At 38.4% G+C, this 16885-nt stretch overlaps 1 protein-coding gene across 1 annotated transcript in view; it reads left to right on the top strand.

Moving 5' to 3' along the window:
• si:dkey-247m21.3 (5-hydroxytryptamine receptor 4) overlaps positions 1–16885 on the top strand; it is a 43939-nt gene that overhangs the window by 169 nt on the left and 26885 nt on the right. Inside the window, exons 2-3 of the mRNA XM_020636965.3 lie at positions 15735–15816; positions 16096–16269. Coding sequence (XP_020492621.1) covers positions 15794–15816; positions 16096–16269 — 197 coding nt within the window. The 5' untranslated portion in view covers positions 15735–15793. The remainder of the gene's footprint in view (positions 1–15734; positions 15817–16095; positions 16270–16885) is intronic.

Genomic DNA, 16885 nt, shown 5'->3' with positions numbered 1-16885 from the left:
GTTAGACTATGGAAGAAGTTTTAAAGTCTGACCGACCGCAAGGAGCAAGGTAGAAAAATGTTTCTGAGATGAAGTGCAATTGTAATGGATGTTGTTGAGTGTTTTGTTCTCCTGTTTTCGATAGCTATTCTCCACTAAAGCCATTGGTTAAGAATGAAAGTTTAGCTTTTTAGAAAATGCACAGAAGTAACAAATCGAATGTGACCATTTTTCTCAGGTCACTCACTTACTTGAAACAGATTGTGCACTGTTATGTCGTCAATAGTTCTTGTCATTAATATTGCAAAAGTGAGATAACTGTTCTGTTGCGCTGTAGATTGTGCAGTTCTTTCTATTTGACCTGTTTTAGTGCTTATTCTCAGTGGTGTAATGCAGGGTATACGCAGGTATACAGAGTGTACCCACTTATTTTTCAGTCCCCATAGGGTATACCCACTTCTTGATTGACAATATTCAATAATATGCTGCATTTTCTTTCTAGGATGGGGAAGAGATGACTCTCCCTATTGTCTCTAATTGGCTAGTACACACTAACTATGCAAGTGTAGTCTTACATGTCACTTTTTATAACAGAGGCCTTTCATACTCTGCTGGACAGGCCACTTAAAACAAAAATGGGGGGGGGGAATTAAGCGTATACCCACCTCTTTAGGCACTAACACCACTGCTTATTATGAATATAAAAAGAAAAGCTGAGTGACAGATCTTGACAAGTTTGTGATACTTGCTGGCTGTAAAAAGCTCATAGTGTCATACGGTGTCCTACATTCAAAGATTGTAATATTCTAGTAAATAAAGGTGTAAAAAGGGATGGAAATGTGAAATTCTTTGTCTGAAGGTGTTTTTTCCATCTCTTTTTTTAAGATTTGTTTAGGAATATGCCTTTAGTAGAAAGAGCAGCCTAGTGACTTGGAAAGGGAGGGGATGACATGCAGCAAAGGACTGAGGGCTGGAGTCAAACCTGAGGCCCGATCCATTAATCTTTTATTTTTTAATCAAATCAATAACCTTTTCTTGATTGTAACATTAGGTTTAAGTATTTTTGTAATTACTATCTTTTAGGTGATGCAACAACAGGACAAACATTACAAGTGTCATAAAGACAAACAGGAGTAAGAATACAAAGACGGAAACAATAACATTGAAAGCTTTACATGATGCACTTGAGAGTTAAAACAAGACAGTTCGATCTAATTCATTGCTGTGTGATAGAAGAGGTTTGAGCCGAAGAATATAGGTACCCCATGTCAGATACTTAGATAAATAGATCGATAGGTTTAAGTATCTAAAACCGCATTAAGTAAAAACACAGACTTTTAAACATCATCTTGTTGACACACACTTTTTTTCTCAAATGATCTCGTAAATAATGGGCTGATGTTAAAGCTAAATACTTCATTGTTCTGTTAAAGACTGTCACATACAGTATTGTTTGTACATTGATATATACTGTATATTATTGTTGCTGATGTACATTTAATCATGCATTTGATGAATACAAAGTGTATATTCTGACCTGTTATCCTTATCCAGCATTTTATTTCTATGAAGGTTTGGATAAGAAATGTTTCTAGCTTTTGAAATGTTAGAAGTGGACAGTGGGTTAAGTGTTTCATTCATTGATCACAATTCAAATATTTGCCACTTAAGTGCAACTAAAAAAGACAACCAGGATAACCCACAGTTTATCCGAATAGTTCTTCACAAGTTGTATAGCTATTATGAAGGACTGATGCCACTGCTACCACACAGGATGCAGCATTTTCAAACAAGGCTGATATAGTGCTGTCATCCAAAAGCAATTCCCTGTAGGCCATTGTTTAAATCCCCTCTCTGCTTTTGAATCACTTTCAGGGCTCTGCCTTGACATGAGTCTTAGACTAAATCTTGTGCAAACCATTATTAGGTTGCTGATATCTTTTGGCTTGTCTGAAAACACAAAACATACAAATAGAGTCCACAATGAATGACCTTTAGACAACACTGCATTGGTCCTGTTCAGGATTGAGAAGAGGAACCAGTAGATCCTCAGAGGTTATTTTCCAGGTATAAACTGTCCCATCCGTAGCCTTGTAACCACTGGCAGCATCTGGGAGAAAGACGAGATAAATGAAAGACAATTTGTGAAAGTAGTAAGGGATAGTGAGTCACTATTGCTTTACTTATTTTTGCAACATTAATGAATCTGGAAAAAGCACACCAGCCTCACCCACTAATTGAAAACCCAAAGCAAGGAACAAATCAAACACTGTAACATCTGTAAATGACTCAGGCAGGTGAAACAAAGTAGTGCAGAGAGAGTGGGAATGTTAAGTAGCCTCCTCCTGACAAAAAAAAAAACGTTTGTTAGAAAAAAGGTGGTAGCCCCTGTCTTTGAGTTAAGCGGAAGCAGATCTCGTCCGTGTGATCACCTACTGAGTTGTCCTTATTAGCTTCTCCCTGTAGACATGTAAGAGAGAGCCAGTGCCTTCGGGCTAATTTGAAGCTGCCTGTACCATCTCTAACTCATTAGCCTGATTCCAAAGATCATCCAGCCTTTATTCCTTATCAAAGTAACATAATCATGTATTTTTGCCACTTGGGTATCGTTATGGGCAGCCATCAGTCAAGTCAACACAGTGCTGTCAACATTGATAAAATGCCCTTCGTTGTGGCTAAATTGCCAATATGGAAAAACGTTTTTTATTGGACAGTTCATATTTTCCTTACGTTTTTTTTTTTTTTTTTTTTTTTTTTGCCAGACAACCATTAACTCCTTCATTTTGATTCTATTCAGTAGTCTACAAAATATCAGTGTCCTCAGAGCTTATTCGAGAGCCATCCTCAGTCTTACATTTTTTTTGTCTGGTGTGAAAATATCAACTAATGACTGCGATAACCAGAACCATTAAGACACATAAGAATACTCCTACTCCTCTACAAGTGTTCTGGTGCTCAGCAGGTCTCAGTGTAGAGAGGAGGAATGTGGGGTTGTAACAGTCAGAATGTTGTTACATGTGTTTCATTTTTTTGATTAGCAAATAGAATCGAACAAAATTACAATTTTGATCATCTAATCACCTACGTTATACTAAGCTGAAAATGCAAATATACAACACCTCTCAGATATGGATATTTTCTGTCTTTTCCTGTTCATTTTAAGATGGTGCCTTGGGCTCTAGGAAACTATCATAGTGATTTCTCAGTGTTTCATCACATTTCATAGACCGTAAACTTCCCTTATCACATCCTTTTCTGTATTTTATCACGAAAAAGAGAATAGGAAAATCAAAACTATTCACCTTTTTGTCATGAAGTGAGTTGACACTGCTGCCAGCTAATGAGTGGACCTTCAAATCCTTCGATTCGATTCGAACAGCCTGGGCCATTGGAGTGTGTTTTTTTTTGTTTTCCATTCTTAGGAGCTTTGGGCAGATTTTATAGAAACAAAAGCGAATTTCTTTAATTTACTTTTTAGCAAAAAAAAAAGTTTCCATTTATACACATTCCTGATGTATAGTCTGAGTGAACAGGCGGCAGCGTTGAAGTAGTGCCATATATAGACTCGCTGTACAACCCGCTGAATTTCACACAGAAAAGGGTCATTAAGCGTTCATATTTCATCGTGTACGGTCACTTTGTTTCCAAACGCTTCTTCGTCTTTTCTCTGTTCACTCTCAACCAGTCTGCGTCGTGCAGGTGATGGCGTGTGACAACAATCAGCATGTTAGTAACATTTCATCCTGCTGCCGTCTGTTGCTGTAAACTTACTTATCCAAACTCTGCAAGTGTTTCCATTTGAGAAGGTGACACGTGTAAAACAATGTTTGCAGACAGTCATGTATTTGTTCGCCGTTTTCTCTTCCTTTTCATTATTCATAACGCAGAAACTGAAATTTCCCCACACCACTGATTTGAGAGACGGCGGTGTTTCCTCATAATGTTGCCTCTTCTCACCGCTCGCTTTGTTAAAATAATTTGTGAAATCACCAATACTGTCAGCTTTCCCCAGCTTTAGCGCATAGTGACTGGATATTGACTCGTGTGGGGAAGTTTCCTGATCCCATCACATGGTCTCACAGGCACACACAGACAGAGCCAATTTGGATAGAAACACAATGCCTGGAAGCTTATTTGTACGCAAAACTGAAAACACTGCAATTCACAAGCGTTTATTGAACCGTGGATGCTGTAACCAACGGTTCAATATTATATTGAGTATTGCTGCATGATCCCTATAACACACACAGCGCTGACACTGGATGCTCAAGTTTAATTAGCAGTTACAAAAAGCAACTTTTACGTTTGTGTATTCCCATTGTCATGGTAACAGTGATTTTTTTTTATTCAAAGAGGTACCGTCACCAGTTGGTCACGCACTTTGAATATACAATTGAACATAATAAGAAATGATAGTTAACATCTAAGCACTGCCACTGCAGCACAAGTCTATTTGTTGAGTTTAAGAAATGTGACGCTTTCCCCCGAGAGAGTCAGTTCAGAGGACTGAATCAAGAGTGCTAAAAGTAAGAGGGGAGATTAAACAATTTTGGTTATTATTATCTCTATTCTTGTAATTCCCAATATATAATGCAAAAAAAAAGATTGCAATGTCAGCGCTTTACTAAATGTTGCAACCCTACTTCTCAGTAGTTGTTGCAGTTAGTGTCTATAATATATGAATTGGTGTAATCTTTGTTTTTCCTTGTTATTGGTTATAGTTATAATTGTTTCCCTGAACATATTAAAGGGACCATTTACTGGCAGCATGTGTGCAGGAGGAGGTATTAATGTGGACGGTGATTGTATGAGAAAGTGGAAAACTGATCAGTCCTAACTAAATCCATGGGGAGGCACACATTTGGTGAAGGCCCTGGGTAGGCTTTATTTCCACAGCCTGCCTGGTTTTCACGTTTGTGCCCGTTTAACTCTGCATGTGTGTGTGCCTCCATGCATCTTTGTATGCTATTCACTTCTTTCTCCATTAACCCCCTTCATCCAGTGAGCTGGCACTCTTATTGTCACTAGCCTTGCACGCTAAATTACCCGCTCACAACCCATTACCCTCACCCACACAGCTTTATTCAGAAGACACGCTCCATTCGCTCAAGTCATGCATGCAGGAGGCTAGGCTGTGATTTGGTGTGTCCCTGTGAGCACATGGAAAGTTAAAAGCCTCTTCACCAAGGGAGGAAATTAGTAAAGAAGTAGGCTTTTTATCAATTAAATAACTGTTGACACTAGATTTGAAGATATGTGCAAGTTTGATCAATCTTACTTGAAGGGCAGGTTTATTTTGATGGTAAGCTTGAGTCAAGAATATCTTGAAGTATGAAATCTGAAAATTGGTTTTGTTAATTTTTTTTATTCACTCAAGTCAACAACTCTGTCAGCATCCTGATAAAATAAAAGATTGTAGTTAATGGAAAATTGCTGTATTTCAAACTTCAGTATTTCAAACTTGCTTCTTTTTGCATAAACAATTACTGTACAGTGCAATGGTTGTATAAGAATTTGTATGTGTTTGATATTCTTCATTGTTCAATTCATATAATGAAAAGCAAAATTTAAAAAGCAAAAGGTACGGTAATGCAGGGTTGGGGGTCAAAACGGGCTCTTTCCTGAAGTTTAGATTTTGGTATTATTTTAAATAGAATAGGATGTTTGAAATAATTTTAATGATATAAAATAAAACCACAATGGATTTGGGTAAATTCCACCATTCTACTAACTTTAGCTTCATGACTTTCTTCTTAAGTCTTTAAACTGAAAACAGGCCTTTAGATGTTGATTGGTTAGTGAGAGCAGTAATCAAAACAACCCACCAGATTAACCAGATTTTTCCAGATAACATTCTGCAGTTGTTGTTTAGGATACAAAGCTATCAAGTGAAGTAGAAATGATCTCATATATGATCTCTAATTTCAATAAAATGAGTTGTAATTCTGCTTAACTGATTTTGTCAAACAGGATGTCTCGATACAGCAACTATTTAAAAACCGATAAACCAGAAGGTTATGAGTTCAAAGTGAACTGCTGCCAAAGTAGAATTATTGTCACGTCTCTCACGTGTACTTTAGATAATTTGAAATGTTATTTTTCTATTGTTTTATGAAGCTGGTGGAGCCACTTTTCAGGTTCATTTCAAGTTTCTCCCTCATTAGGTCATAATCCAGCATTTAAATGGTGTTATACTGTTGTGTAAAGAAAAACATGTGAAGTGCTGGTTTAATTAAATGCTCCCCAATTAAAGACATCACATGATCAGCAGAGGTGTGGAGTGCAACTCAAGGCAGATTGGGTGAAACAGCAAATTGTGGACTTTGCTTAACATATTGGAAATGGTCAAAGAGGAAGACAGTTCATAAGTCTTTTTTCACTTTAGTAGACCCCTCAAAAAACATATTTTTTGGTAGCCTATGTACAGTCAGTTCAGATCCTACAGTATTTCATTGACACAAAAACATTTAAGCAGAAGCCACTCCTTTTTTTCTGAAACATCACTTTTTTTTTTACCTGCAAAAACCTTTCGCTGGTTTCCACATCCCTTTGGGAGTTTGAAAAAATCACAGAGACTCTTTTGGGTATCTTTTGTCATTTGGTAACCGTTGTCAGAAAAGAAAAGGCACTCTCAAGCTTAGCTTTATTTTGATTTTGACAGTTGACCACTGGACATTGAAGTGGCGAAACATTAGCATGAGCAACAAAGAAGGAAACAGTCAGACAAGCTCGTTTAAGACTACCGCTTGAGTGATTCTTCCACATTGGTTTAAGTGATATGAAACAAACTTTTGGACTTTTGTCGACCAACGTCAAGTTAGCAGTTTCTTCACGTATATCATCTTTTTCTATCATATACATAAAATAATTTACAGATCCCCTGTTTCCTGCCACTAGTGTCAGTTTTTTAAATATTGTAGAATCAAAACTCCCCAGCTCGGTGTGTGTTTATATATGTGTGGAGGAGAGGAAGCGGATGGTATATTTTGCTTTTGGTTGATCATCACTGACTTAAAATGACAGGGGTTCTGCTTTATGTTTTGTGCTAAAGTTCTGCAGCTGAGAAAAAACTACTTACCAAATAAATTGTTCATTTTCCCCACCTGTAAGTGAATCCAGTTGAAGAACCTCTGAACTTCAGAATTATTGGGGTCGCCCCCCTAATATAATGGTAGGGGAAACACTGAACATACTCAGAGCACAATCTTTGCAAATACTGATACCACCACACACTACTTCTGGATTATGGATGATAAACCAGAGGGAATATTTAGGTCTATGCATTTTATTCAGAAAAATTCCAGGACTTTTGCTGTACTATCAGTGTGTGCAGGTTGGAAATAAAACATTGATAGTATCATATAATATCATCATATTGAAGTTTAACATTTTTGTATGGCGACAACCCTATGACTTTTAATCCTAGACACTAATCAGCAGCTTCTTTGCAGACAATTGTATACATTTTACAGTCTGGTGAGAGCATCAGTCACTGCATGAGTTTGTTTAAGAGCTGGCATACCTTACTCAAACATTTAAAAATACAGGAGGATAGTCTGCAGAGCATGATACCTCTCGGTCTCCTTGGCAACAAGACCAATGAAGACTCCTCCTCCTCCTCACACATACAAACAAACAAAAATGCATATGAGCACACAAACACACTGTTCAGCCTTCTCACAATCTGAGGTGTAAGATTATGTGATAAGTATTTTCTTTCCACCTGTCAAGAAAACAAAAGAGTGGCGAGCTAAAGAGCATTCAATTTGCTCTATTTATTGTGTTAGCCGTGACACAATGGGCACATTTCTCACTGTTTGACCAAAATAAAGTGATTTTTTTTTTTACTTTTAGACTTTCTGTTACTATAAACTTGATGTTGGCTCACACTTAGTGACATTTGGTCAAGAGCCCTTACACTACAAATAATTAGTGTTTACATTCTTTATACACTTGCCATTGTTTATGTAGTGTGGAGTTTTGCCCGTTTGCGCAGGATTTTCTGGCTTTATTAAGTGCAATACCACTTTATTATCGTTTCACATTTTCCTGTGCTTTAAGGCGTGCCAGAGGGTTATTAAAACAGGGTTATAGAACAGGAGCAGGAAATACTCCAGTCCTGATGTCAAATTAAAAATAGCCCTCAGTGTCTTTTCACTGACCTCATGGCACACTGAGAGTTGGAGGGTAATATTCTGTATTAAAAATACATCTCTGGCTAACAAAATTCAGAAATCTATAACAACGAACTTTAGTTTTGTGTGACCTTCTTCATTGTTGTCAAAATGCATGTCTGCAGTGTCTTTTTTTGCTCCCACATGCCATTGTTTGAATCACCACAAAATGTGCATTTTCAATTACACATTCTGACACCTTTCAACAACACCAGTTGTCACTCATTATTCACAAAATAAAAAGATTGATATATTAGCTGTTAAAGAAAACGCTAGTCTTAATATGATATTAAAGCATAATGACAACCTTTTTCACAGCTGTCTTTGACAAGAACATTAACTTTATCTGGAAGCCTGTGCAGTCACGTTTCAGACTTGCAGCAGGTAGGCAGTTTGTTCGGCCTTATAGATCAGGAAGTATCCCAGATGGCGAGTGAGCGTCTTCTAATTACAGCTCACATCAGATGAGTCAGTCATATCCTCCTACATCGTCTGTCTGCCTGCCTGTTGTTGGTTATCACTCAATTTCCATCCTCATCCATCCATCCATCCATCCATCCATCCATCTATCTATCTATCTGTATATATATATAAAGCAACCATTATAAGAACAAAACAAAGACTGTGGCATGGGAAAGTGGCGAGAGAACAGGTGGAGCTAGAGCTGGGCGATTTATTGAGTTTTTAAAGCAGTTTTCACTTAGGCACACTAACCCTAACCTGGAAAAAATGTATTCTGTAGAGAATGTCGAAAAGAAATAGCAACGAAGAGTTCAAGCACAATGAACCTCCTCTACCATTTACAGAAGCGCCACAAAGTACATGTCTGTAAAACTGTGTACTACAACCCAGAACTTAATGCTTTTGCAGCCTTCTGCACCAAAAAAAAAACCTTGTTGAAAGCCTAATTTTCCTGTGCTGTGCCTCACGAAAGAAAAAATGAAAAGTGGGGCGAAGTTACCAAAGCAGTGGCCTGCCATATTGCTAAAGACATGGTCCCCGTTGCATCGTTTGAACAGGATGGTTTTAAACAGCTGTTTACAACCACTGACCAAAGGCATCAGTTGTCTAGTCGGAATTACTTTGCAAGAGAACTTTTGCCAAGCAAGTCCGCTGAGGTCAGAGAGAGCCTTACCACCTGGCGTTCAAAGGTGTCTCATTTTCACTCTAAACACCGATATGTGTTCCAGCAGGACTTTGGAGCCTTATATTAGTGTGACAGTACTTTTCATAGAAGACTGGGAGATGAAAAGTGCACATCTCCAAACCACTTATTTTCTCCTAGATCACACAGGAGTGCACACAGGACACATGGTAACATCAGCGGCTTCTCCTTCAGTTGGAGGAAGAGAAAAGAGCTGGCTGAAGTGCAGATGCAGCTAAATCTTCTGGGTCACCAACTGTTTTACTGAGGCAGCCACACGATGGGGATCAATCAAATGACTGAGAGGGTCTTGGAGCAGGAAAGAGCACTTGCTAGAGTCCTGTTTGCGGTCAAGAAAACCAGGCGTCTTGTCCCTACCTGGCAGGACATAGATATCCTGGAAACAGTCCAGAAATCTCTGAAACCACTTCAAGACTTCACTTATGGTCTTTCAGTAGAGGAGTACGTGACCCTCAGAACTGTTGAACACTAGTCTCCTTGCACTTGAAGAAGCGATAATGAGCTGTTACAATCCATCAAGACCAACATTGTGGATACCTCAATGACAAATACACAGATCCAACCACCAGAGAACTGTTGAACATCGCCTTATTTGTGGAACCAAGGTTCAGGGCCAAATGCATCCTGATTGAAGGATTGGATGCACTGAAACAGGCGGAGTCTCTACTTGGTGATCAGGGAAGCTGCCTGTCTGAGCTGCCTAACCCAGCTGCGCCTGAGCCTGTGGATCAATGAGAAGCAACTGTGGCAGCCACAGCTAAAAACAAGAAATCACTGGCAAGCTTCTTTAAGCTGCAGCCACCAGCAGAACACTCACACAGAGGGTGCCAATATAAAAATGACCTTCTATCTACCTGCAAGTCGGTTTGTCTAGAAAGTAAGGCGGTCCCTCTCAAATGGTGGAAGGAACATGAAGTTACATTTCCAGCGCTTTGTGTGCCAGCGACCAGTTCCCCTTCAGAAAGGGTTCTCAGTTGCAGTGGGAACATTGTAACCTGCCACAGGGAATCCCTGAAGCCTGACTCTGTTGACAGGCTAGTTTTCCAGGCACAAAATCTGTAATATGTACAGTAATAGGCCTGACCTCCCATTTTGGTTCTCTTTACATTTCCATTGTTGTTTGAGATTTGCACACAAATGGTAAGAGATGCAGATTTTCTCTTTTGGTTAAATCTTTTTACTTGTATGTGTTTCAGCAGAAACCATTACGATATCACAGTGATATGTATATCTCTATACAAAGTATTCTGTACTGTCATATAGTTAATAAGTTGACTCTAGATTTTAGCAGTGGTCTCAACCCAGACTGATATCAGGGATATAGTAAAGACATTTAGTTAGATTTAGACATGTAATAGAATATTCACTATAAGGTTATTAGTCGTATATGGAAACATCCTCCTCTTGATATACATGAAATGAATCAAAAAATATTTTTCAATAAATTACTTTTTTGTGTACTCCAAAATATGACTATAGGTCATATTCGAAATGCAAATTCCAGTGGTATCAGAGTGGTTGCAGTCATAAACTGTGAGCATCCTCAAATTTTCATTTGATCTGTCGTTCATATATCTGTCGGAAAAATATCAGTGGTCCCAATCCAGCCATGAATCATATGAAGGGAATGACATGCAGGAAAGGAGCCACAGGCTGGATTTGAACCTGGCCACCCGCTTGGAAGACTACAGCCTCCATACATGGGGCGCACGCACTAACCACTGCGCCACCAGCGCCCCCCAACCATGAATCATTTGAATCATTTCTTTGTATGTCCTACATACTTGAAGTCATATCTCAAAGCGCATAGCTTTCTGGATTTGAACACATTTGAGGTGAGACATCATTTTGGTAGTATTGTGATGTGCTGACTCCAGAAATATAACAAATACCAATATAACAGTAGCTGATTGTCCTTCGAACCTAACTAGCCTTTTGAATCTGACAAGTATGTCACATCTAAGAGATTAACTGGTGAAAAGCAAAAATGTTTTCAGTAAACATTGTGCTCAGAAATATTGGATGTGTGTGTGTAAGTGGTAGACAGGCTGCTGTAGGGACAAATATGTAAGTGAAAACTCTCATGAAGAGGACCAAATTAAATGATAATCCCAGTATCCCAATATTCATTCAGTGGTAGATTTTTGCTCTCAATGGAAGTGTAGAATATAAGGTAGCACCGATCCAACCAATCCTGATCTATGAAAACCTGCCTAACTGGTATACTATTAGTAATCGCACAAGGTGCAGAGGGAAATATAGTTTTCAAAGTGACATGACACTAATCAGTTGGAATTGGGGTACAGCCAAAACTAACCATGATAAAATGAGAGAATTGATATGCCCCTTTGCATCTTGCACCCTTAAAGACATTCAGTCAGATTCCATAACATTGTGGCTAGTTTGAATCAGTTCGTATTTTTTAGAGCTTTGATCATATTAAAAAAAGATGGAGTTTATAATGATCCTTTACAGAGGTTTATATTAAGAGTCTGTCCATATAAAACAAGATATTAGCTCCCAGGAAGGTTCCGACAATAAAAGTTTTTTTCAGCGTGTCCATACTATGTGCAGTATTGGCTCCTCTAAAAGCATGTGTTTCTTTGCACATTAGTTGTCTGTATGTGCAGCCTGCGTGGAGCGAGATGAACTATATTTAAAAGTAGTAGAAGGGGTTAGATGCGGTCGTAAATGCTGTGCAAATTGCGGCAATGTCAGTGGCTTTTGGTTTTCAGTTGGGAAACGTTTGTGATTTACAACACCTTGTTTCTGTTTCTGAGGTTGAGCATTAACAAAGTGAAGGGGGAGGAGGATCGCAGAATTGGTTCAAACGCACTTCCATTTAGCAATAACAGTATGGATGACTGAATAAAAACTGAAAATGATTGTTTTGTAGCAGATATTATCACATCAATAAAGCTCTATCAGCAATATAACACATAAAAATAGATAAAAAGCAACCAGTCTTCTTCTTTCCCCCTGCTCTCCAGATCTCATCCTGCTCAGTTCAGTTCTGTGTCAGTCACATGTGAAATTGACACGGTGAGCTGTGAAAATACGCCTCCCTGGATGCACATCAGACAGGAGGATCACAGTAACCTGTCTGAAATATGACTCTCCCACGTTCATATTCTCTCTTTCTTCCTTTTTAAACCTCATTTAAATTCAGATTGAATAAATATTTGCTTGTTCCTTGGATTACAATGTGTGAGAAACTGAATGGGCAGTGAGTAGGCTAAATGGTGGGTAGTGTTAGTTTTGTTGTCCACTGGTGACATACTGTGTTTGAATGTGAGAAAGAGCAACAGAATCATGATCATGACGCGTCCTCTATGGAGGATTTAAGATGCAGACTGCAATCAGTCGTTTTCCAATGCTCTATTGAAAACTGGCTGTTGTAATGAGCGTGCCATTCTAAACACCATCGAAGCTGATTACAATTCTTTGCCTGAATTATTCCTTTAGCAACTTGACATTTAATCATACCAACAATCGGTCTCTATTGTCTCCTAGTCTTTCATGTGGGTACAAGCTCAAGTGCATAAGGGGTCAAGTCACCCCTAAATATCTCAACATGCGTTAAATTAAGTGCTTGTCAGGTTGGATTTTTTTTACATGTTGATTTTTTGCCAAAGAGCGTTTGCAGGCTTTCAACTGCATTCTCAAATTCTCTTTTCACTTATCCCAAAAACATTATCATTCACTTTTGATGTTGATCACTTTCTGTAGTCAAACACTCTGGATTCTCGCAATTAAAAGCTGCATTTGTACATTAATTGTCATGTTACAAGTCCTACAGCCAATTTTATCAAATGGAGGCTGAATTGTTAAGTAAGAGCCTTTATAACAACTGACTGTTAACGTTTAGGATTCTGGTTCCCAACTTTGAATGTACCAACACAGCAGCTGCTTTACTTGTTTAATCACTAATTTTTCTTCATTTACAACAGATGAATGTGATTGTGACGTTTTGCAGTTAACTCAGATTGGTCCAAAACATTTGGTAGGTAGATGTTTTTTTATACTTGACAAAAGCACAATTCATTATTCTTTTAGTAGAGAACATCCTGGATACACCTGACATACCTCCAAGAGATTTAAGATGTTGCCCCTTGATTACACTTCTGACTGGGTGGAATTTACTTGATTACTAAACATCAACATCATCTGCACGCTGGTGTGTGCTGGCATTTTATAATCCGTCTGATGGTGCTTGAGTGTTTTGCAAAAGAACATATCGTCTGATGTCATGTTTGTGCCTGCCTCTCTGTTGTCTGAAAGGAATATGTGTTGCTATAAATCACCTTGTCCATTTCTTACCTCTACTCTATTTCATCTTTCTATTCTCCATTTCAGGACATTTCAAGGAAAAAAAAACACACTAGTTTCACAACCCAGACATGTCAACAACGAAACTGCTGGACAAGTCAGAACTAGGCAATTTAGGTTTTTACATCTCTGTGGACCAGCAGGAAAATCAAGACCAGTCTAGCAGGACTGTACTATAAATGTCTTTATCCTGATTTGAGACATGAGAAATAAGCCTCTGCCAAGATTTAGTTTTGTTAGTGACGGGTAATTACATGAGCATGGTCACAAAAAGCTCAATCTAAAGTTAAATTTACATCAAAGTGTTATAGTTATCATTAAATGGATGACAGGTCAAGGAAATGAGAGTTTTTTTTAATACATCTGCAGATGTGACAAACTGTAAATAATGATCTGACTGGGGGAAGTACATGTTGTTGACCGGATCGCTTTCCTGTCAAAATCTGTCAGCTTATTATATTGACTCTAGAGTGCAATAAGGACAGGTATCTGTCATAAAACAGCAGAGACATGGCAGATGTTGTAGTAGGTGCTTAAAGCCGATAAGGCCTGGAACGAGGCCAATGATGGCCTATCTGCTCTTCCTTAAACATTTACGTACAGAAATATGACTCAGAGCATGACTCTAGCCATTAGTGTTCATTTTTTACACAAGTCAAACATTAATTATTGTAAATGCTAGGAGAAACAGTATGTCCTTGTATATTTTCTGGGTTCAATTTGTTTCTGCATATATTCTATAATAAACCTATGCCATACCAGCGGTGTATCTTGAGGACAGATGGTGGTGGAGGTCTTTATGTCTGTCTGTCTGTCTGTCCAACACCTTGGTCAAGACTGAAACATCTCAACAACTATCAAATTGATTGCCATGCATCCCGTTAACAACATTTAAGTTACAGATAATTCAAATTTATATTTTCAACAATTTTGTTAGTCCAACAATGGGTTATGACATACCTTCAGATCTGATGAAATTCCCCTCAATTTTCATGTTCCTTGTGCACCTTACTCCCATGTTAGCATGCTAACAAATGCATAATGAAACAAAGTAAACGCAACAGACTCAGAAGCAAGACACCACTGAGGCAAAGTAAAATCAGGCAGGTGTTTATTGGTTTGAAACAGGAAAAACAACCTATACAGAGAAACACACGAGAATAAGCAATATAGGAAGAGGGTACAGCAGGGAAAACATGGAGAACTGGCCCCCTGAGAAAGGACATGGGGTTAAATACACAGACAATCAGAGGAAATCTAGATGCAGGTGGGTTCAATCAGAGTGGGGCTAACATCAGGCGGTAAACACAGGGAGCAAGTAACAAAATAAAACAGGAAATGAAAATATGAAGGAGCAAAACAACTTCACGTTTAGACAGTGTCAGGTATTATATCTGATTATGGTTTGAGTATTTGTGTCATTGTTTGCTAGTTAGCACGCTTACTTAGCATGAAGCTCAAAATATCTGTGGCCAATGTGGCTTACATTGCTCTTATACTCTTCCTTTTTTGTTTGAAAATTCACTTTACCATTTCACATCACAAACACAGAAGCTTGACAAAAAATGCTTTTAATCAATTAGGATGACAGACAATTGATGTTGAAAGGAAATGAAAGGAATTCCCATCTTCGTACAGTTGTAAGTCACAATTTACCTGTCCTTTTTAGTGAGCTGTCCTTCTCTACCAGCCTCAGAGATTCAGCTCAGGAGCCAATATCTGACCTTTGACAATCCTTGACAGAGGAATAATAAAGGAGAATTTCCCTTGTGGTGCTCCCTTTAGCGTTGTGTTATCACTGCATTACAAAGACAAACTAACATGCTGATGGGATCTGGCAGACACAGCTTCTGCTCGTCGCAGCCTGTTTGTCTTGTAAATATCAAGCTCTTTCAAGCTGTGATCCAGTTACTTATTTGAGGAACAAATAACACATTTTTGGCACCTTGATACCCTCATGACAAGGACTAACAAGAAGAAATCCAACCCCCTTTGTATGAGCAAGCTGGCTACTATTTTCTGAAAAATGCAGTATTATTGCAACAGCCAGCAAAGGACATCTTGAATGTGTTTGTGTGTAACAACAGGGCCAGAGCATGGGGTGACGAGGACTATCCTCTGCTGATCTCAATGCAGATGACCAGTGATGGCCACAGCATCACCTCAACAGTAAGTCATAAAATGTAAACTCTAATATATGCATTTTATTTCAAAGGGAGTCTTGTTTTATATAAGGTACCAATTGCTCAGTTATGGAAGTGTTGCTTTCTTATTGACTAGAAAGGCCCATCAGAAATGTGTCATCACATAATGTATCAGGTCAAAGTGAAGCTAAGGCTTGGCACTCCAGTTTGATCATCTCTTTGTTTCCTCTTCTCTTTAATCTTATCTTCCCCTCCAAAAAATCAAATCGTAATGCTAACGGATATTCTTTTTTTTTTTTTGCAGTTTGTTGGATGAAGTAATAAACACTGGCCAACAACAGGAACATCAGCAACAGGAAGAATTTCTCAACTCACTAGAGACTATTGTCCTCACCATCTTTCTGTCCATCATCATCATCATGACAGTGTTTGGTAACTTGCTGGTCATGGTGGCACTCTGCAAGGACAGACATCTACGGTGAGTTTGTTGTCTTTTCTCAATGCTGAAAGCCTTACGAGTGGTCCAGTCTAGGGTTTAAAATCACTGCCTCGAGGTTTTCTCTCTGACTTGAAATATTTTTTGACTTTATGTTCCCTTCTTTGGAATACCTTTGTACTTCAAGCATTTCTTTATTTCTCGGTAAGCTAAAAATTGATCTAAAAAGTTGCAGTTTATAGAACATAAATATGTTGACTTTAAGTATGGTGTGACTTAAATGAGACAAGTGAGTCAAAACAAACCAAACCATGGCATTGATTCCTGCTCAATAAATTGATGTACACATGATCCTGAAAGGTATGTGAGAACTGTTCTTTGTATGTTCTTTACTTCACAAGTGTTAACATACTGCAGTGATAAACAGCCAGCCAAACTCTTTTTAAAGAGCCATAAAGTGAGCATGCTTGCTCCTTTAATGACTTCTTTCACAGAAGACAAGTCAGGATGACAACAATGAATCAGAATGAAAGTAGAAGTAAAATACGAATACCGCACTTAGCAGACTATGCTAAGTCCAACACCTATGGCATCAATAAGTCAACTTGTCACAGCCTAACATTTACATTAAAAAGTAAGACTATTTGCCATGCAAAAG

Source organism: Labrus bergylta, chromosome 17 (assembly GCF_963930695.1).
Source record: "Labrus bergylta chromosome 17, fLabBer1.1, whole genome shotgun sequence".
NCBI classification, from domain to species: domain Eukaryota; kingdom Metazoa; phylum Chordata; class Actinopteri; order Labriformes; family Labridae; genus Labrus; species Labrus bergylta.
This window is presented reverse-complemented; position numbering and strand designations above follow the sequence as displayed.